Raw genomic sequence first — 21,802 nt, 5'->3', positions numbered from 1 at the left:
TGGTCGTACAGCATTCAGACCCAGTAATAAAGAAGAAAAGGCAGATATACTCTGACACCAGGGTGCTGTCTGGTTGAAATGGGAACCTAGCATGAATGGTGTTTCCATGTTGCCCTTGGTGGCAGAGGTCACAGGGTTAGAAATATATCAAAGAATTCCTCAAAATCGCTCCAGTGAGTTTTCACACGGTGTTCAAATATTTTCCACCTCACTACCTTGTTCAGTATTAACTCGTACGTTGGCAAGGTTACTGATTTTTAATGAGCTATAGTTGTCTTAGACCTCTGTGTATCTTTGCCTTTGTAACCATGCATCTGGTGCCTTCTCCTAACATTATCGAGGCACAGTTTATATACAAGTGCTCTGTAAATGTTTGCAACTTATAGTTTTATGCTTTTGATAGGTTGTATTTCAGAGTTTCAAAGGTTCATTTATTTTCAAAGTATGCAGCTCTGAAATTCGTCTTCTCCAGATAGTCATGAAACCAAGAAAGAAAAGAATGGCAAAACAATCATCAATCCCCAAATCCCCCTCGCCCCGACACAAAAAATAAACAAAAATGGAACAGGAACATCAAATTCCAAATCCCCCTCTCTTGTCCAGCATAAAAATGAACAAAAACGGAAATCGATTTGCTGGATAGGGTAACAAAAATGGCTATAAAGCAATAGATCCTTGTAATTATTGTGAGGGAAAAGTCCAAGCAACCGGAGGAACATATTACTACACTGGACAATTTAATTAATTTAATTGAACTAAGGATTCATTTCAGTGAGGAATTCTGACTGGAGTTTGCATGGTCTCTCTGGTAATGCATGGGTTTCTACCAGTGTGCTCCAGTTTCTTCCCATATCCCAAAATTAGGAAAAGAGAAGAATTAAATGGGAAAAGGTGAAATACTGAGCAGGTCAGGCTGCATCGGTGGGAAGGGAAACACAGTTAATGTTTCGAGGGAAGAACCTTCGTTAGAAATGGACTTGCTGGTTAATTGCTGTAAATGTCATCTAGCCTGTAGAGGAGTTGTAGAATCTAGAAGGAGTTGCTGATGAGAATGTCCATTCAGAAATTGGATGGCAGAGGGGAAGAAGCTGTTCCTGGATTGTTGAATGTGCGTCTTCAGGCTCCTGTACCTCCATCCTGATGGTAGCAATAAGAAGAGGGCATGTCCTGGGTGACGGGGGTTCTTGACGATGGGTGCCGCCATTTTGAGGCTTCGCTCCTTGCTGATGTCCTGGATGCTACAGTGACTAGTGCTCATGATGGAGGTGGCAGAGTTCACATCTTTCTGCAGCTTATTTCTATTTCCCCCCCCCCCCCGCAATACCAGATAAGTGATACAGCCAGTTACAGTGCTCTCCATGGTACATCTGTAGAAATTTGCAAGTGTCTTTGGAGACATACCAAATCTTCTCAAATTCTGAGTGCAATGTAGCCACTACCTTCTTTGTAACTGCTTCAATATGTTGGGCCCAGGATAGATCCTCAAAGATATTGCCACCCAGGAAGTTAAAATTGCTCACTCTTTCCACTTCTGATTCCTCTATGAGGACTGGTCTGTGTTCACTTGTCTAACCCTTTCTGAAGTCCATAATCAGTTCTTTGGCCTTACTGATGCTGAGTGCAAGGTTGTTGCTGCGACACCACTCAACAAGCTGAAGTATCTCGCTCCTGTATGCCTTCTCATGATGATGTGAAATTCTGCCAGCAATAGTTGTGTCCTGGCAGATTTATAGATAGCACTTGAGCTGTGCCTGGCCACACAGTCATGGATGTGGAGCAAGAAGAACAGTGGGCTAGGCACGCATCCTTGAAGTGTGCCAGGTTTGATAGTCAGCGAGGTGGAGGTGTTATTTCCAACCTGCACGGACTGTGGTCTTCTGGTGAGGAAGTTAAGGATCCAGTTGTAGAGGGAGGTACAGAGGCCCAGGTTTTGGACATAGGTCATGAAACTTGTTGTTTTGTGGCAACAGTACAGTGCAAGGCATAAAAATTGTAGTAACCTAACAACAAAGGATGAATAGCAAGGTAGTGTTCATGTGTTATGGACTATTCAAAAACCTGATGGCAGAGGGGATAAGACTGTTCCTAAGTCACTGAGTGTGGACCTTTAGTTTCCTGCATTTCCTCTCCGATAGTGGTAATGAGAGGTGGGCATGTCCTGGATGGTAAGGCTTCTTAATGATAGATGCCACCTTCTTGAGTTACTACCTTTTGAAGATACCTTCTTCCGAACCTGCACATTGGAGCCTCATGGACCCCTTGCTTAATGGTATCGGTCCATGGTATGAGAAAGGTTGGAGACACCTGTTCTATACCAATTAGTGATGCAACTGATGCTCTCCACTGTAGAAATCTGTTAAGAGTCCATGGTGACATACCAAATCTCCTCAAACTCCTAAAAATAATAGCATGCCTTCTTGATGATTGCTTCAATGTATTGGGTTCAGGATAGGTCCTCTGAGATGTTGACGCTCAGGAACTTGAAGCTGTTCACTCTTTCCACCACTGGCCCCTCGACAAGGACTGGTGTATGTTCCCTCGACTTCCCCTTCCTGAAGTCCGCATTCAATTCCCTTATCTTGCTGATGTTGAGTAGAAAATCCTTGAGCCCATCAGCTAACTACGTGCAGGCCCTGGAAAACACCTTTGGCACTAAAAAAAATTCAGCTGATCTCATGGTGAAGTTCAGACACACATTCCAAGAGGAAGGAGAGAAACTCTCTGCCTACCTTTTCAGGTTAGACTAACTGCTGCATTGTTTGTGCCACAAAGGGGGCATTCAGTTGTCTGAGATAATTCAATTGCTTGAGAGTGGAGTGGAGCAAGTTGGGAAGGGCCCACTGTCACAGACATGGTTGCTCTACATATTCGAAAGACCCACAAGATCCAGCATCTTTTACTGAGTTACTTAAAGAAGTTAGAGAGGAGGAAGATATGTTTGAAAGGGACTTTCAAACTTTTATGGTTTTGTTTACCCAAATCATATTTTCCCGAGACATGGATATTTATTGGAAGTGTCCTTTTCATTGTTATTCCCCATGCATTATAGAGTTATGTTGCTGTTGTCTTGTATTCTCAGTAATAGCTGACTCATTATGAGCCTATGGTGAAAGGATTACTTATGCACTGTACTCCCTTCTCATGGGAAATAAAAAAAGGTAATAAATGTTAAACTCACTCTCTAATTGAGTAAGATTATAAGACCATAAGACATAGGAGCAGAATTAGGCTATTTGGCCCATCGAGCCTGTTCCGCCATTCAATCATGGCTGATCTTTCCTTTCCCCTCTCTGCCCCACTCCCTGGCCTTCTCCCCATAATCTTTAATGCAGTGGCCAATCAAGAACCATAGAACCATAGAAACTACAGCACAGAAACAGGCCCTTTGGCCCTTCTTGGCTGTGCCAAACCATTTTCTGCCTAGTCCCACTGACCTGCACACGGACCATATCTCTCCATACACCTCCCATCCATGTATCTGTCCAATTTATTCTTAAATGTTAAAAAAGAACCCACATTTACCACCTCGTCTGGCAGCTCATTCCATACTCCCACCACTCTCTGTGTGAAGAAGCCCCCTCTAATGTTCCCTTTAAACTTTTCCCCCCTCACCCTTAACCCATGTCCTCTGGTTTTTTTCTCCCCTTGCCTCAGTGGAAAAAGCCTGCTTGCATTCACTCTATCTATACCCATCATAATTTTATATACCTCTATCAAATCTCCCCTCATTCTTCTACGCTCCAGGGAATAAAGTCCTAACCTATTCAACCTTTCTCTGTAACTGAGTTTCTCAAGTCCCGGCAACATCCTTGTAAACCTTCTCTGCAGTCTTTCAACCTTATTTATATTCTTCCTGTAATTTGGTGACCAAAACTGAACACAATACTCCAGATTCGGCCTCACCAATGCCTTATACAACCTCATCATAACAATCCAGCTCTTATACTCAATACTTTGATTAATAAAGGCCAATGTACCAAAAGCTCTCTTTACGACCCTATCTACCTGTGACGCCACTTTTAGGGAATTTTGTATCTGTATTCCCAGATCCCTCTGTTCCACTGCACTCCTCAGTGCCTTACCATTAACCCTGTATGTTCTACGTTGGTTTGTCCTTCCAACGTGCAATACCTCACACTTGTCAGTATTAAACTCCATCTGCCATTTTTCAGCCCATTTTTCCAGCTGGTCCAAGTCCCTCTGCAGACTCTGAAAACCTTCCTCACTGTCTACTACACCTCCAATCTTTGTATCATCAGCAAACTTGCTGATCCAATTTACCACATTATCATCCAGATCATTGATATAGATGACAAATAACAATGGACCCAGCACTGATCCCTGTGGCACACCACTAGTCACAGGCCTCCACTCAGAGAAGCAATTCTCTACCACCACTCTCTGGCTTCTTCCATCGAGCCAATGTCTAATTCAATTTACCACCTGTCCATGTATACCTAGCGACTGAATTTTCCTAACTAACCTCCCATGCGGGACCTTGTCAAAGGCCTTACTGAAGTCCATGTAGACAATATCCACTGCCTTCCCTTCATCCACTTTCCTGGTAACCTCCTCGAAAAACTCCAACAGATTGGTCAAACATGACCTACCACGCACAAAGCCATGTTGACTCTCCCTAATAAGCCCCTGTCTATCCAAATGCTTGTAGATTCTGTCTCTTAGTACTCCCTCCAATAACTTACCTACTACTGACGTTAAACTCACCGGCCTATAATTTCCCGGATTACTTTTCGATCCTTTTTTAAACAACGGAACAACATGAGCCACTCTCCAATCCTCCGGCACTTCACCCATAGACAGCGACATTTTAAATATTTCTGCCAGGGCCCCCGCAATTTCAACACTAGTCTCCTTCAAGGTCCGAGGGAACACTCTGTCAGGTCCCGGGGATTTATCCACTTTAATTTTCCTCAAGACAGCAAACACCTCCTCCTTTTCAATCTGTACAGTTTCCATGGTCTCACTACTTGATTCCCTCAATTCCATAGATTTCATGCCAGCTTCCTTAGTAAATACAGACGCAAAAAACCTATTTAAGATCTCCCCCATTTCCTTTGGTTCCGCACAAAGCCGACCACTCTGATCTTCAAGAGGACCAATTTTATCCCTTACAATCCTTTTGCTCTTAATATACTTGTAAAAGCTCTTTGGATTATCCTTCACTTTGACTGCCAAGGCAACCTCATGTCTTCTTTTTGCTCTCCTGATTTCTTTCTTAAGTATTTTCTTGCACTTCTTATACTCCTCAAGCACCTGATTTACCCCCTGTTTCCTATACATTTCATACAACTCCCTCTTCTTCTTTATCAGAGTTGCAATATCCCTTGAGAACCAAGGTTCCTTATTCCTATTCAATTTGCCATTAATCCTGACATCCGCCTTAAATACACCAACCTGGCCTCCACAGCTGCCTGTGGTAACAAATTTCACAAATTCACCACTCTTTGGCTAAAGAAATTTCTCCTCATCTCTGTTTTAAATGGACGCCCCTCTATCCTGGAGGCTGTGCCCTCTTGTCCTCGACTTCACTACTATGGGAAATATACTTTCCCCATCTACTCTGTCTAGGCCTTTCAACATTTGAAAGGTTTCAATGAGATTCCCCCCACATCCTTCTAAACTCCAGCGAGAACAGGCCCAGAGCCATCAAATGTTCCACATATGATAACCCTTTCATTACCAGTATCATCCTTGTGAACCTTCTCTGAGCCCTCTCCAATACTAGCACATCTTTTCTTAGATAAGGAGCCCAAAACTGTTCACAATACTTAAGGTGAGGCCTCAGCAGTGCCGTATAAAGCCTCAGCATCACATCCCTGCTCTTATATTCTAGCCCTCTTGAAATGAATGCTAACATTGCTTTTGCCTTCGTCACCACTGACTCAACCTGAAGGTTAACCTTTAGGGCGTTCTACCCAAGGACTCCCAAGTCTCTTTGCATCTCAGATTTTGGGATTATCTGAGATAATTATCAAGGTAATCAAGATTTTTGGATTATCATCAAAATAAGGAAGTAATCCCAGATTTAGATAATCTTTCAAGAACAAGGGAGCTGAATGGGTTGAAACCTTGTCTCCTCAGTTCTTTCAATTCACAGTTTGGAGTGCTGATAGAGATACTCACAGTTTCTCAGAATCGTTTGTTTTGAATGTTTTGGGTGGTGGTGGTGGGGTGGGGTCCATAATTATAGATACAAGTGTGCAAAACTCACAGGCATGTAACTTGCATTGATGTAATTGGAAGAGCTGCTATCGGGCTGCTGGCTAAGTTTAACCCTGGCGGCATCGTCTGAAAGAGAAAACCATGTCATTGGAATGAGCAACACACAGTAAATGCAGTCTCTTCAATGGAATAAGAAGCCATTTTATGCATCAACAAGGGATGAACTGTCCTTTGTAACCTCCTGATGGTAACACCTTTGACAGATACATTGGTACTGACAAACAGTAGTAGAACATTTGGTCCCTTACACCTGTTCATCTACCCACCTTCTCCTTATGTCACTTAAAATCTTTGGTGTGGTACAGTAACATTTTTACCCAACTACCATCCAAACAGAAGCAAGAACTTGAACACCAGAGAAGAATGTTTCTCACTGTCTACTTTGACCTGTTTGCTCAAAGTTCAAATTAAATTTTACTATCAAAGTACATATGTGTCACCATATACAACCCTGAGATTCATTTTCCTGTGGGCATACTCAACCAATCTATAAAATAGCAACTGTAATACGATCAATGAAAGATCAACCAGAGTGCAGAAGACAACAAACTGTGCAAATGCAAATATAAATAAATAGCAATAAATAATGAGAACATAAGGTAATGTGATAGAGAGTCCTTAAAGTGAGATCATTGGTTGTGGGACCATCTCAATAGGTGGGCAAGTGAGTGTCATTATCCCTTTTGTTCAAGAACCTAATGGTTGTGGGTAGTAACTGTTCTTGAACCTTGTGGTTTGAGTCCTGAGGCTCCTGTACCTTCTACCTGAAGGCAGCAGCGAGAAAAAAGCATGGCCTGGTTGTGGGGAGCTCTGATGATGGATGCCGCTTTCCTACGACAGCGTTTCATGTAGATGTGCTCAATGGTTGGGAGGGCTTTACCCGTGATTTACTGGGCCGAATCCACTACCTTTTGTAGGATTTTCCACTCAAAGGCATTGGTGTTCCCGTACCAGGCTGTGATGCAGCCAGTCAATACGCTCTCCACCACACAACTATAGACGTTTGTCAATGTTTGCTGTTAATTTTTAAAATCTGCATTTAAATAACACTATTAAGCCAGCTTTTTTAAAAAGTTTAATCTCTAGAGGAGTTCAGGACTTACTTCTGGTGAATCTAAGGTGACCTCCCATATAGGCCTACAGATTCTTCCACAGGAATGGTCACTCCCCTCCAGGTGCAGTCTCACTAGAGATTTATTTCACTATTTCAGAGCATGGATTGGGAATAAATGAAAAAGCAATAATGTGACCATGAAATTATTGGATTGTTTTAAAAGCCCACCTGGCTTACAATGGTGCTTCAAGGAAGGAAATTTGCCTTTCTGATCTAGTGTGTTTGCCTCACAGAATTGGTTCAAGCTTTACTGATCTCAGAAACTGACTGAGCAACTCATTCAGTTTGTGAAAAATTAAAATGAACAGTAAGTGCTGGTCTTGCCATCGATGGTACACATCTATAAATTTCAGATTTAAGCTTATTTTGTATCAACTATAGATAGCACAAGAGCATAGCCAGTAAAGTGGTTGTCTAATGGCTCCAGCACTGTGGGTTCAAAACCTGACCTCCAGTGCTGTCTGCGTGGAATGTTCACATTCTGTTTGTGAACAAACTGGTTTCTACCAGGTCTTCTGGTTTTCTCCCACATCCCACAGCAATGTAGCAGTTAACGCAATGCTATTACAGCTCGGGCATCGGAGTTTGGAGGGTAATCCCGGCATCCTCTGTAAGGAGTTTGTATCTTCTCCGCATGGAATGTATGGGTTTTCTCTGTGTATTGTGGTGTATTACATTTTTGTAAAATATTGGATGAAGTTCTGAACCGCTCCAAATGACACTTTAACTCTTTGGGAGCTTGCAGCGTGTAAGGTGTCTGTGCAAGTTTGTTAACTGTTTGCTGATAGCAGCTGGAGTCTTCCTTGGCCTCAGGCACAGTGACATCAGGATGTCTGTTGATGAACACGAGTTGTTTGAATGAATGAAACCATGCTGAGTTAGTGGCATGAGAACAAAACATCAAATAGTTTGCCTGGTTCTGTGTGTCTTGCTATGCTTGTGGATTGAACCCTTATTTATTGAGGCACCTTTCGCTCAGTTTTTGGGACTTCACCTAGACCGAAGAATCGCGATCGGTCAGTGCCTAGGACCCAGACCTGGGGTGGTTTCACTAGTTGGAATACAGAGTTCCTCCGACAGCAGCGACAATCAAATCCCCTGATAACAGCAACAATCGAGTGATGACTAAGAATCATGAGCCCTGAAATCTTTGTGGAAATCTTTGTAACTTACTACATAGTATTGAGTGTGGTTTATTTGTGCTATCTGTTTTATGATAATAAATTAGGCTCAGGTTACTTTGTTGAGCTTGTACGCTTATTGCCACATCTCCTGGACACTCGGATTGGTTTGCGTCTTTCGGGTCTGATCAACCCAGCTCATTTCACTCCAAGTGCTCTAGTTTCCTCCCACAATCCAAAGACGCACCAGTTAGTAGGTTAATTGGTCATTGTAAGTTGTCCCGCAAGCCGGCTGGTGGTATAATGTCATCTGCACCAGATTTTGAGGCAAGTGGTCCCGGGTTCAAACCCGGCCGGCTCCTTGCATGCTTTCCATCTGTGCTGGGTTGAGCATCGAGCTAGCAACTCAGCCTTGTGAAAAAAACAAGACAAAAGTGCTAAAGGAATGGCAAGGTTGCTGTGCGATGCGCTATGAGGTATATAAAAGAACAACAATAAATTGTCCTGTGATTAGGTTAGTGTTAAACTGAGGGTTGTCTGGGGTTAATGGACAGTGTGGCTCAAAGGGTCAGAATTGCCTATTCTGTGCTGTATCTCTAAATAGAAATAAATTCAAAATTAAAAATCCCAAAGGTATGTGGGTTACTGGGTTAATTGGCCACTGTATAATACCTATAGTGTGTGGGTGAATGGCAGACGCTGGGACCCGTTGAGGGGAAAGTGGGGGAAAACTATGGGGGGATTGCTCTGTGAGTTGTTATGAACTCAGTGGGTTAACTGCCTCCTTTATTGTCAAGAAGTATGAAACTAATATTTGCTAAGAAAAGTGTCAAATTGTTACCACTCACTGCAGGTCAAGTTGCAATCAAAGTCCTAGCCCTAATGTTTAAACTGTTTCCCAACACCCCTTGTCATTCAACCATGCATGAACATCTTAGGCAAAGGGCACAGATCGATTAACATCTGCACATCTCCAACATGCAAATATATGCCAGTCAAATAATCACCAAGGAGATCAAAACAGACTCAAAGAGTTCAGAGGTAAGGTATTTTCCCAACGAGTACTAGGAACTTGCTTCCACATGGGGTGGCTGAGGTGAATAATATAGGTGCATTTAAGGGGAGTATGGACAAGGGAGAAGAGAATAGATCTACATGGTGAAGATGGGAGGAGGTTGAATGGAGTATAGGTATCAGTATGCAATAAATGGGCCGAATAGCCTCCTTCTGTGGTATAGGTCATTTGTAATCCATGGGCAACACTATCAGGAGAGATAAGGAGAAGTGGGTACACTGGCAGTAAAGACCATTGCCAATGTCTTCATAGTTACCTAGTAAATGCCAAGCTGAGTACTTACAAGGAAAAATGTTAGTGTATCGATTCTTTGTTCTGTTCTCTGGGAGTTGGGAAGCTTCCTTTGACTGTTCTGTGCCGATGTTTGCCAGACTCTGCAATGAATTGAAGAGGATTGTTTGTCAGCCGTGTCAGGAGAACTCAAACCTATTGGACTGCATAATATACACTCTGCTGCACAGTACCATAGCTACAGTGGCACTGTACTGTGCCTTGGCACAATGCAATAGTGTGGAAACACCAATGCCTATGTACAGAAAAGCCTATGAAAAGTATTGGTTACTGCCCAATCCACCACAGGAAAAGCCTTCCCCAGCATAAAACACATCTACAAGGAGTGCTGCCACAAGAAAGCAGCATCCAGCATCAAGGACCTAATAGCAACAGCGAGGAAAGAGCACGGCCTGGGTGGTGAGGATCTTTGATGATGGATGCTGCTCTTCTACGGCAATGTTTCAGGTAGATGTACTCCGTGGTTGGGAGGGCTTTACCCATGATGTATTGAGCTGAATCCACTATCTCTTGTAGGATTTTCTGCTCAAAAGTATTGGTGTTCTCCTACGAGGCCGTAATGCAGCCGGTCAATACACTTTCCACCATACGTTTCTAGAAGTTTGCCAAGTTTTTGATGACATTCCAAGTCTACGCATTCTCCTGAGGAAGTAGAGACCCTGTTGTGCTTTCTTCACAATGGGCTCAGGGCACGATCTGTGGCCAAAACTATGTTTATTGGTTTATGCCATGACATTATTTTTAACAGCACACTGCATATTCTCTGTAAGTTCTCAAAGTTCAAAGTAAATTTATTTTCAAAGTTGTATATGTCACCATATGCTCTCTTATGATTCATTTTCTTGCAGCATTCGCAGTAGAACTTCAATAGAATCAATGAAAAACTACATATAAAGACTGACAAATAGCCAATGTGCAAAAGAAGACAAACTGTGCAAATTTTTAAAGAGGTATAAATAATACTGAGGACATGAGTTGTAAAGTCCTTGAAAGTGAGTCCACAGGACTCCTGTGTTGTGGAATCAATTGAGGTGAGTGAAGTTATTCACGCTGGTTCAGGAGTCTGATGGTTGAGGGGTAATAACTGTTCCTGAATCTGATAGGGGTGGGACCTGAGGCTCCTGTACCTTCTTCCTGATTGCAGCAGCAAGAAGAGAGCATGGCCTGGATGGTGGGGGTTCCTTGATGATGGATGCTGCTTCTTCTGGCAGCAGTCCTTGTAGATGTGCTCAAATGATGGGGAGGGCTTGCTTGTGATGGACTGGGCTGTATGCACCACGCTTTATAGGCTTTTTTCTGTTCTTGGCCATTGGTGTTTCCATACTAGGTTGTGATGCAAACAGTTACAATACTCTTCACTGTACACCTATAAAAGTTTGTCAAAGTTTTAGATGACATTCTGTATCTGCGCCAACTTCTAAGAAAGGAGAGGCGCAGTCGTGCCTTCTTTGCTCAGGCGCTCAGAGTGAACATTTGAACAAACATACACACCTGATACTCCTCAGCAAATCCAATATCTGTGTCCGCATGCTTCTTCTGGAAGTACCTCTCGTAGTCACTCAGTGGAATGGGCCTAATGAACAAAGTATAAAGATGTAGGTATACTTACTTCAAATGTTAACTCTACCTCAGCTGGTGATTTCTTGCTGCTGACTCAGGTGCGCGTTGAAAACCTTGCACCGAAATCTGGGCTAATCCTGTAGTGGGCAGTGTGGTAGTGTAGTGGCTAGCACATTGCTTTACAGTTCCAGCAACCCAGGTTCAATTCCCGCCACTGCCTGTAAGGAGTGTGTACGTTCTCCCCGTGGTCACGTGGGTTTCCTCCGGGTGCTCCGGTTTCTTCCCACAGTCCACAGACGTACCAGTTAAATCAGAATCAGGTTTAATATCACCAGCACAAGTCCTGAAATTTGTTGACTTTGCGGCAGCAGTACAATGCAATACATGATAAATATAGAAAAAAATGAATTACAGCAAGTAATTAAATATATATATTAAATTAAATATATAAATTGTATATTAAATAGTTAAATTCAGATAAGTAGTGCAAAAACGGAAATTATTTTAAAAAGTAGTGAGGTTATGTTCACGGGTTCAATGTTCACTCAGAAATCATATGGCAGAAGGGAAGAAGCTGTTCCTGAATCGTTGAGTGTGTGCCTTCAGACTCCTGTACCTCCTTCTGATTTTGATTCTGATTACCGGTTGGTAGGTTAATTGGTCATTGTAAATGATCCCGCTTATTAGGCTTGGATTAAATTGGGGAATTGCTGGGTGCAGCGGCTCGAAGGGTCAGAAAGGCTTACTCCACATTGGATTTCAATAAATCAAGTAATTGCCAGGTGTCAGAAGGGCCGTCTTTTAGATAAGACATTAAAGCAAGGCCGTACATTCTCTCTTTGGTGGCATCAAAGTAACCTTGGCATTATTTCGAACAGCAAGAGAACTGTCCTGTGCAGACTTATCCCTTAATCAACAAAACAGAAAGCCAGAAAGCTCATTGTATCATGGCTCTTGGTGAGACACAAGAGAATTGAGATGCTGGGATCTAGAGCAGAAAAGAGTCAGTGGGTCAAGCAGTCTGTAGAGAGAATGGGATGGTGGATGTGTTGGGCTGAAATTGGACATGTAGGGTCTCAACCTGAAACAAGGACCATCCTTTCACCTCTGTTGATGTTGCTTGGCCTGCTGGGCTACACCAGCACTTTCTTGTGGTGGCTTGCTGTGATGATTTATTCAACCAATATAACACTCTTAGCATAGGCTGATAATTTATTTACTTATTGAGATACAGCACAGAATAGGCCCTTCCAGCCCTTCGAGGCATGCTGCCCAGCGATCCCCCTGATTTAGCTAAATTACAATGACCAATTAACTTACGGTACTGTGGGAGGAGACCGGAGCCTCTGAGGAAACCCACAGGTACAAACTCCTTATAGGCAGCAGCGGGAATTGAACCGGCTTGCCTGTACTGTAAAGCGTTGTGCTGACCACTATGCTACCATGCCATCCTAAAGGCTGATTTATACTTGTGCGTACCAGCTTACGCCGTAGCCTACGCAAGTGGGCTACGCTGTTGTGAGCATTTATACTTGTGCGTTGGTGTGTCTGCGTCGCTCTGCAATTTACGCACGGCACACATGCTCACACACCTGCCCGTGCAAGGCTTCATGGTCATGGTAGTCTTTCTGGGAGTAAACAAGTTTAAAGCGAGCGTCTTTTTTCGTAAAAGCGAAATGTGTCCTCCATAATTTCGGAGGTCCGTAAAGCTTTATGGAAAGCATTGCAGCCAGAGTTCTTTCCCTGCCCTTCAGTCGCCCAATGGGAAGCTATTGCAGCGTAGGAGGAAATGCGATGCTACCAAGCGGACCGATCACAGCTGTTGTGGTCTGCGTTGCCGCAACGCGTAGTTACATTTTGGGAGAGGTGCGCGTCAAGCTATGGCGTAGGGATCCGCGTAGGCACGGCGTAGGGTTCATGGCTATGCTGTACCTATGGCGTCAATTTGACGCACAAATATAAATCAGCCTTAATGAGTTAGCTGTCACTGAGAACACAAACTAACAGTAACATACCTTGACAATGCATGGGGAGTAACGATAAAAAGGCTACTTCCAATAAATAGACACAACTACAGTAAATATGGTTCAGTTAACTACAAACACAAAAATTTGAATTCCCTTTGATGGAAAATTAGATTATCACTTGTATGAACACTGACACACCCATGCAAATTCAATAAACTAAAACAAACAAAATAGAGAAAAAGTCTCCATTACATATACAGTATATACGCCTACAGTGTGCACATAATCGTTGAGCTCATTATTGCATAATCAATCCAGTTTGCTTAGACTAATAGAGTCATAGCGAAGTACAGCACAGAAACAGGTCCTTTGGTCCATTTAGCCCATGCTGAAACCGTTTAAATTGCCTATTCCCATCGACCTGCAACTGGGACCATAGCCTTCTATACCCCTACCATCCAAGTACCTATCCAAACTTCTCTTAAATGTTGAAATCGAGCCCACATGCATGGCTTGTGCTGGCAGCTCGTTCCACACTCTCACGACCCTCTGAATGAAGAAGTTTTTCCTCATGTTCCCCTTAAACCTCTCACCTTTCACACTTAACCCATGACCTCTAGTTGTAGTCTCACCTATCCTCAGTGAAAAAACCTTCTTGCGTTTTCCCTCTCTACAACCCTCATAATCTTGAATACCTCAATCAAATCTCCTCTCAGAATTCTATGTTCCTAAGAGTACAGTCCTAACCTATTCAATCTTTCTTGATAACTCTGGTCCTCCCAGACGCAGCAACATCTTGTAAATTTTCCTTGCACAATTTCAACCTTGCTTACACCTTAGGTGACCAAAACTGCACACAATACTCCAAATTAGTCTTTGTGGGTAGATCTGTTTTGAGGGAGGCTACACACTCAATACCTTACAGCGGTAAGGCACACTTAGGCTGTTGTACCAATGCCGCATTCTCTAAGTCTTCAGTAGACCAATGAATTTCATGGTGGCAACACCAGGACAGAAACCAAAGACCTTCTGCTGAGGAAACATACTTCTTTTGATATTGGCAAACATGGGACTGGGGTGAGGAGAGAATACTAAAACAGCCCATGAGTGGGACTATAAATCTTTGGTTAAGATCCTGCAGCCTGAAGCTTTCCATTGTTGGTTGTTCCATCCATCCCTCTTCACATATGGAACAGCAGAGACGGAATATCACTGGGGACTTATACTGCTGGTTGATGCCATGTGCATGTGGATTTATTATCTGTGTGTGAGGTGCGGATGTTTATAAGCCAGAGGACTCTGCAATTATTGCTTCTAGGAGAAAGAGGCTGTGGCAACTTAGATTGCAGCCTGCATAGGTTTAGGGATTTCAGCTGCAGTTTCACGCTGCAACCTGCCAGCTTTCAAGGGGAAGATGAGATGTAATCGGAACAATGAGAGAAAAGTTCCACCTACTTGTATTCTGGGAAAAGGACGCCCATTGATGAAGATCCTGGATCAGGCTTCTTCCTGGAATTTAATTAAAAAATGTAACTAATATCAATCTCTATAACTTTAAAGATCACAGTAAATTTATTGTCAAAGTACATATTCACTCATTGGCCATGTTATTTGGTACAACTGTACACCTGCAATATAATGAAAATATCAAGACTAGCAAGAATTGTTTCACCCTTTTCACCGCATTATAAGACCATAAGATATAGGAGCAGAATTGGGCCTTTTGGCCCATCAAGTCTACTCTGCCATTTCATCATGGCTGATCTATTATTCTTCTCAACCCCAGTGTCCTGCCTTCTCTCTGTATCCCTTCATGCCTGTAACACTAGTTCCTCTTGATTTAAAAAAGAAGACAGCAGTTGCAGGAAATGCAATGCCAGTTTCTGCATTGGTTGAAATATATGCATGGCATTGTAATGCATAAATCTATCCTGGCAATACATACTGTATTAGCTCTACCTGTAAACCTGCTCATTAATGCAAATATCTAATCAGCCAATCATGTGGCAGCAACTCAAGCATAAAAGCTTGCAGATGTGGTCAAGAGGTTCAGTTGTTGTTCAGGCCAAACATCAGAATGGGGAAGAAATATGATTTCTAAGTGATTTTAATTGTGCAATGATTATCGGTGCCAGGTGGGGCGGTTTGAGTATCTCAGAAACTACTGATCTCCTGAGATTTTGATGCACGGTGTGTAAAAACAAAAAATCATTCAGTGAGTGGCAGTTCTGTGGGTGAAAACGCCTTGTTAGTGGGGGAGGTCAGAGGAGAATGGTCAGACTGGTTCTAGCTGAGGGAATGCGACAGTAAATCAAATAATCACAAATTACAACAGTGGTATGCAGAAGAGCATCTCTGAATGCACAACATGTCGAACCTTGAAGTGGATGGGTTACAGCAGCAGAAGGCCAGGAACAGACAGAAATGTACTCAGCGGTCGCTTTCCTAGGTAATATCTGTACCTAATAAAGTGGCCACTGAGTGTATGTTACTATGCGCTATATTGAGATTCATTTTCTTGAAGGCATTTATAGGAAAATAAAGAAATACAATAGAAGTTACGGAAATCTATTCATAACAAAGACTGACAAACAACCAATCTGAAAAAGAAGATAAATCACAGAAATAATAAGATAAGTAATAAATTATATTGAGAATGTGAGTTGCAGAATCTATGAAAGTTATTCTATAGCTTGTGCATCTTTACTGTCCAGATGATCCAGAGATGAATGAAGAGCAGTTGAAATGGCATCCGCTGTTGACTTGTTGTGACAGTGGGCAACTTGGAGTGGATCCAATTCACTTCTCAGGATGGAGTTGATATGCAAATCAGAAACATGGCAAATTCTGCAGAGGCTGTTAATCCAGAGCAAAACACACACACACACAAAGTGCTGGAGGAACTCAGCAGGTCAGGCAGCATCAATGGAAATGAGTAAACAGTTGAGGTTTCGGGCTGAGACCCTTCATGGGGACAGAGAGGGAAGGGGGAAGATGGCAGAATAAAAAGGTGAGGGGGAGGGGAAGGAGGCTCGCTGGAAGTTGATAGGTGGAGCCAGGTGGATGGGAAAGGTCAAGGGCTGGAGAAGAAAGAATCTGATAAAAGAGGAGAGTGGACCATGGTGAAAGGGGAGCCCCTTCATGGGGACAGAGAGGGAAGGGGGAAGATGGCAGAATAAAAAGGTGAGGGGGAGGGGAAGGAGGCTCGCTGGAAGTTGATAGGTGGAGCCAGGTGGATGGGAAAGGTCAAGGGCTGGAGAAGAAAGAATCTGATAAGAGAGGAGAGTGGACCATGGTGAAAGGGGAGGAGGAGGGGAGCCAGGGTGAAGAGATAGTAAGGTGAGAAGAGGTGAAAGGTCAGAGTGGGGAATAGAGGAAGGGGGGAATTTTTTACTGGAAGGAGAAATTGATATTCATGCCATCAGGTTGGAGGCTACCCAGGTGGAATATAAGGTGTTGCTCCTCCACTCTGAGGGTGGTCTCATCTTGACACAAGATATGCTTCATGACCCACTTCTTAAAGCATTTCATCACAGAGGATGTAAATGCCACTGCACAAAAGCACTTCAATATGTTAAAGTTTAATTTATTAAAATGTCTTAACTAATTTAACAGGAACTTTATCAAACAAAAATGATCCACGTAATACAGGTCATACAGAATTAATATAAAAAGGTGGAGAGTTTAAAAAAATGAGGAAACAGAACTAAAACTTAAAATTAAGGTGTTGCTGAGCCAAAATTTAGGTGAGTGAAAAATATTTGGTGCACTTCTAAAATAGGAGGATTGCTGAATGATGTGAATGGTGTGCCATCAGATCACAGTCTCGCCATTAATACCTTCCACTGAGAGCTCCTATGACTCCCCATCTCCAAACCTGTCATCATTAACTGATTGGTTTGTTAGAGCGATTTTTGGGGTTAGCCATGTAATAAATTACTTTAACTGACGTCAGCCATTCGCCTTCGGATTTGAATATGCATTGAAGATTAAATTTAAAATACAGACCAAACAGATAATCTCTCCCTCTCCCTCCCCCTCCCCCTCCACCTCTCTCTCTCCTCTCTCTCGCTTTCTCTCTATTATATATACATATATCTCCCATGATATTTTGTCGAATAACGAGACAACTTCATACCTACCAGAACTTCTCTCCAGTGACTTCATTCACACAACAACAACTTAAAAATATGAAATCTCTTTGCATTATCTTATCACTTGGGGTTAGATTTAGAATAAACTTACATGCATTTTATGTCAACTTGTACATCTACAGAAATTTTTTGTATGTGAAATAAGGTGCTTTGCACCCTGGTTCCAGAGGCACATTGTTTCATTTAGCTGTATATATCAGTGAGGAATGACAATAAACTTGAACTCTAAACTGGAAAAAGAATATATAACCACTGAGTAAATCTCCATCAACGACAGAGTGGTTAACATAAAGCTCATTTGTAGCAGAGAAAAAGTTTCTTAAGGTTGTCGTAGCTGGGGATAAGCTCGCAGCTCATCTGGGACTGGGGTTCCCAACCTTTGTTATGCCGTGGACCCCTGCCATTAACTGTGGGGTCGCTGGACCCTAGGTTGGGAATCCTTGATCCAGGAGGAAGAAAACTCTGATCTCAACTGTCTGCTGCCTTGTGGCTATACCCACTCATGGGGAAGGCTGGGAGTAAACCCTGAGGAAAAATCCAGAGTTGGAGCCCCTAGGCAGTCCTACTTTGAGTTCAATCCTGACTGGCAACTCCTGAGACACCGAAGAGTGCCAAGCTGTATCAGTCTCTGCCGTTCCTTTGGATTCATCAGCTGTGTGGAGAGTGGCCGCCTGCTGCATGGGCAACAGCTTGCTCTCCATATTGTACTGGCCTGGTTCGTAAATCGACTTCAACAGCTAGGATGCAACCTCCATGGTTGACCCCAGCTAACGGAGGACCATAGATAGCAGAAAAAAGCATGGGCTAGATCTGGAGTAAAGCTCCTTCACTTAGAAAAAAACAGAAAAGAATTATAAGCAACTTCCTGCACAGCTTCCTCGTGCAGGAAGCACAAGAACCATATACAAACTGAAGCCTACTTTACATTTGCTAATGATAGATCTTCAGAAAGTAGGTTCTCGTACTGTACAAGCAGGATATTACCTTGCTACATTACTCTGAACATTATCATTTATAAAGGGTTCTGTTTTATTCCTGTTCCAACGTGTCAGGCCATAGCCTCTTCTTGTACCAAGATGAGGGCACCCTCAGGGTGGAGGAGCAACACCTTATATTCCGTCCGGGTACCTTTCAACTTGATAGTATGAATATTGATTTCTCCATCTGGTGAACAAATTTCTCTCCCCCCCCCCCCCAACCACTGGCCCCTCTATCCCCCACTCTGACTTATACTTCTTCTCGCCTGCCTATTACTTCCTCCTGGGTCCCCTCCACCTTCCCTTTCACCTATTGTCCACTCTCCTCTTCTATCAGATCCTTTCTTTTCCAGCCCTTGACCTTTCCCACACACCTGGCTTCACCCATCACCTTCCAGCCAGCCCCCTGCCCCTCTCCCCCATCTTTCTATTCTGGCATTCCCTTCCTTCTCAGTCCTGAAGAAGGGTCTCGGCCTGAAAAGTCATTTTCCACTGTTGCTGCCCGACCTGCTGAGCTCCTCCAGCATTTTGTGTGTGTTGCTTCTGTTTTATGGTTCTGTGTTCACTCAAGAGTAACTGGAAGGGAAGTATTTCAAATAGTTTCACCATGGGTCATGGGCACCATGATAGTGTACTGTTTAGCACGATGCTGTCACAACTCAGGACATCAGGGTTTGGAGTTCAATCCTGGCATCACCCGTAAAGAGCCTGTACGTCCTCCCTGTGGAATGCGTGGGTTTTCTCTAGGTGTTCCAGTTTCCTCCCGCACTCCTCAGACGTAGGTAGGTTAACTATTCATTGTAAATTGTCCCACGATTAGTTTAGCGCTAAATCGGGGCTGTCGGGGTTGCTGGGGCAGCACAGCTCGAAGGGCTGGAAGGGCCTGTTTTGTGCTGTATCCCTAAATAAAATCTAAGTAAATAAAAGATGTATCCCAGTGGAATAATCGAATGAGTAGGGAGAACACAGTAACTTGATTCCAACATTCAAGTTTAATCATCATCCAACCATACATGAATAGAGCGAGATCGGTGTTGACCATGGGCGTTGTATCCTAGCTGTCTACTTGACAGTTGTATACTAGCTTTCTACGAGTCTGTGGTGGCCAGTGCTATCATGTTTGCTGTCGTGTGCTGGGGCAGCAGGCTGAGGGTAGCAGACACCAACAGAATCAACAAACTCATCTGTAAGGCCAGTGATGTTGTGGGGATGGAACTGGACTCTCTCACGGTGGTGTCTGAAAAGAGGATGCTGTCTAAGTTGCATGCCATCTTGATCAATGTTTCCCATCCACTACATAATGTACTGGTTGGGCACAGAAGTACATTCAGCCAGAGACTCCTTCCACCGAGATGCAACACAGAGTGTCATAGGAAGTCATTCCTGCCTGTGGTCATCAAACTTTACAACTCCTCCCTTGGAGGGTCAGACACCCTGAGCCAATAGGCTGGTCCTGGACTTATTTCCTGGCATAATTTACATATTACTATTTAACTATTTATGGTTCTATTACTATTTATTATTTATGGTGCAACTGTAACGAAAACCAATTTCCCCCTGGGATCAATAAAGTTATGACTATGACTATGCATCTAGTATGCAGGCAGGGCAGCACGATATGGAGAGCAAGCTGTTGCCCATGCACCAGGCTCCCCCTCTCCATGCAGCTGATGAGTCCAAAAGAACAGCAGCGACCGATCTAGTTTGGCACCAGCAGCATCACAAGAGTTACCTGCCAGCATTGAACTCAGTGTAAGACTGAGTTAAGGACACCATCTCTGGATTTTTTCTCGGGGTTCATTTATGAAGCCCTCTCCATAAGTGGGTATAGCTGCAAAGCAGTGGAGGTTTGTAATCAGAGTTTTCCTTCTCTTAAATGAGATGCCAACCTCAGCTGATGAGCCCCATCTGCCCAAAATACATAAACATAACCAAATGGAACAGTGGTCCTCTGGGGCCAAGGTGAAAAACGCATTACCAATGGCACACAGCGAAGGCAGGGTACAGTGCCACAGTGCACTTATTAATCTGTCTGGTAATGATGCTATCAGTGGCGAGACAGACTGGGCACTGTCAGTTTCTTTAGAATTCCCATCATACATATTCATTACCATCCTTCAAGCAAGCTCTCTTACCTCTGACGCCTGGCTCTGTAGAAGATGAAGAACAGTAATACGCCAATTAGGATCAGGCCCAGCAGGGAGCCCATGATCGCTCCAATGATAATGGCTATAAAGTACAAAAAGTGCATGGTTGGTTGGTTAGTTAGTTAGCTATCTATCTGACTATTTATTAGAGTTACAACGTGGAAAAGGCTCTTTGAGCTGCGCTGCCCAGCAACCCCCGAAAACCCTGATTTAACCCTAGCCTAATCATGGGACACTTTACAATGGCTTATTAACCTCCTAACCAGTACATCCTTGGACTCTGGGGGGAAACGGGAGCACCCGGAGAAAACCCACCCATTGCACGGAGAGAATGTACTGAGACTCCTTACGGAGCTCGGAACTCTGATACTCCGAGCTGTAGCAGCATTGCACTATCCCAGAGAAAGGAGCTAGGCACTTGCTCATCAGCCAGTCCAGTTTGTCATTAAGACCCCAGTCATCCCATGATATCTGCTGCTGTCAACTGGCCACTGTGTCCCGAACCAAACCTAGGGGCAGTCTGAGCCAGTGTTTTCAATTGTATTATTTACTTACTTATTGATTCAGTGTGGAACAGGCCTTTTGAGCCCAACGAGCCACCACCCAGCGACCCATCCATTTAACACAGGGTAATTTACAATGACCAATTAACCTACTTACTGGTATATCTTTGGACTGTGGGAGGAAACTGGAACATCCAGAGTTCACGGGGATAATGTACAAGCTCCGTACAGATGGAATTCAACTCCAAACCGCCCCGGTCTGTAATAGCGTTGCCCTAACCGCTATGCTACCATGGTATTTATATCCCAGATTTAATGCTATTTTGAGATCTAATTAAAAGATCTAATTGCGTTGAGATTTCAAACTCAAACGGTGAAGGTTAAAACAGTTTTTTTTCCCCCCATGGAATTGTAAGCATGCTCATTTTATTTGTGGTTTGCAAGTTAAATTTGCATGATTACCAGCCGTGCGTGAGATTCTGGCAGTAAACCCCATTATCCCACATCATAGTGCATCTCAATCTCCAGTGTAGATTGTTTAAAATGACCTCTGAGGGCAAAGAACAGATTACTACCGGCGCTTATTGTGGCACAAAGATGGGTATATTAATTGGTCACTGTAAACTGCCCCTAGAGTGCAGTGAGTGGGA

The 21,802-nt window shown here is 43.3% G+C and overlaps 1 protein-coding gene across 3 annotated transcripts in view; it reads right to left on the bottom strand.

The window, feature by feature from the left end:
• LOC134354118 (receptor-type tyrosine-protein phosphatase H-like) overlaps positions 1–21,802 on the bottom strand; it is a 127,906-nt gene that overhangs the window by 17,951 nt on the left and 88,153 nt on the right. For all 3 annotated transcript variants that reach the window (XM_063062900.1, XM_063062901.1, XM_063062902.1), the window contains 5 exons: positions 20,638–20,731; positions 14,827–14,880; positions 11,336–11,417; positions 9,837–9,927; positions 6,233–6,309 (listed from right to left, as the gene is read on the bottom strand). In XM_063062900.1, the coding sequence (XP_062918970.1) occupies positions 6,233–6,309; positions 9,837–9,927; positions 11,336–11,417; positions 14,827–14,880; positions 20,638–20,731 (398 nt within the window). The remainder of the gene's footprint in view (positions 1–6,232; positions 6,310–9,836; positions 9,928–11,335; positions 11,418–14,826; positions 14,881–20,637; positions 20,732–21,802) is intronic.

The sequence above is a fragment of the Mobula hypostoma genome, chromosome 11, assembly GCF_963921235.1.
Source record: "Mobula hypostoma chromosome 11, sMobHyp1.1, whole genome shotgun sequence".
In the NCBI taxonomy this organism is placed as follows: domain Eukaryota; kingdom Metazoa; phylum Chordata; class Chondrichthyes; order Myliobatiformes; family Myliobatidae; genus Mobula; species Mobula hypostoma.
Note: the sequence above shows the minus strand (reverse complement) of the source record. Positions and strands in the feature narration are given on the sequence as shown.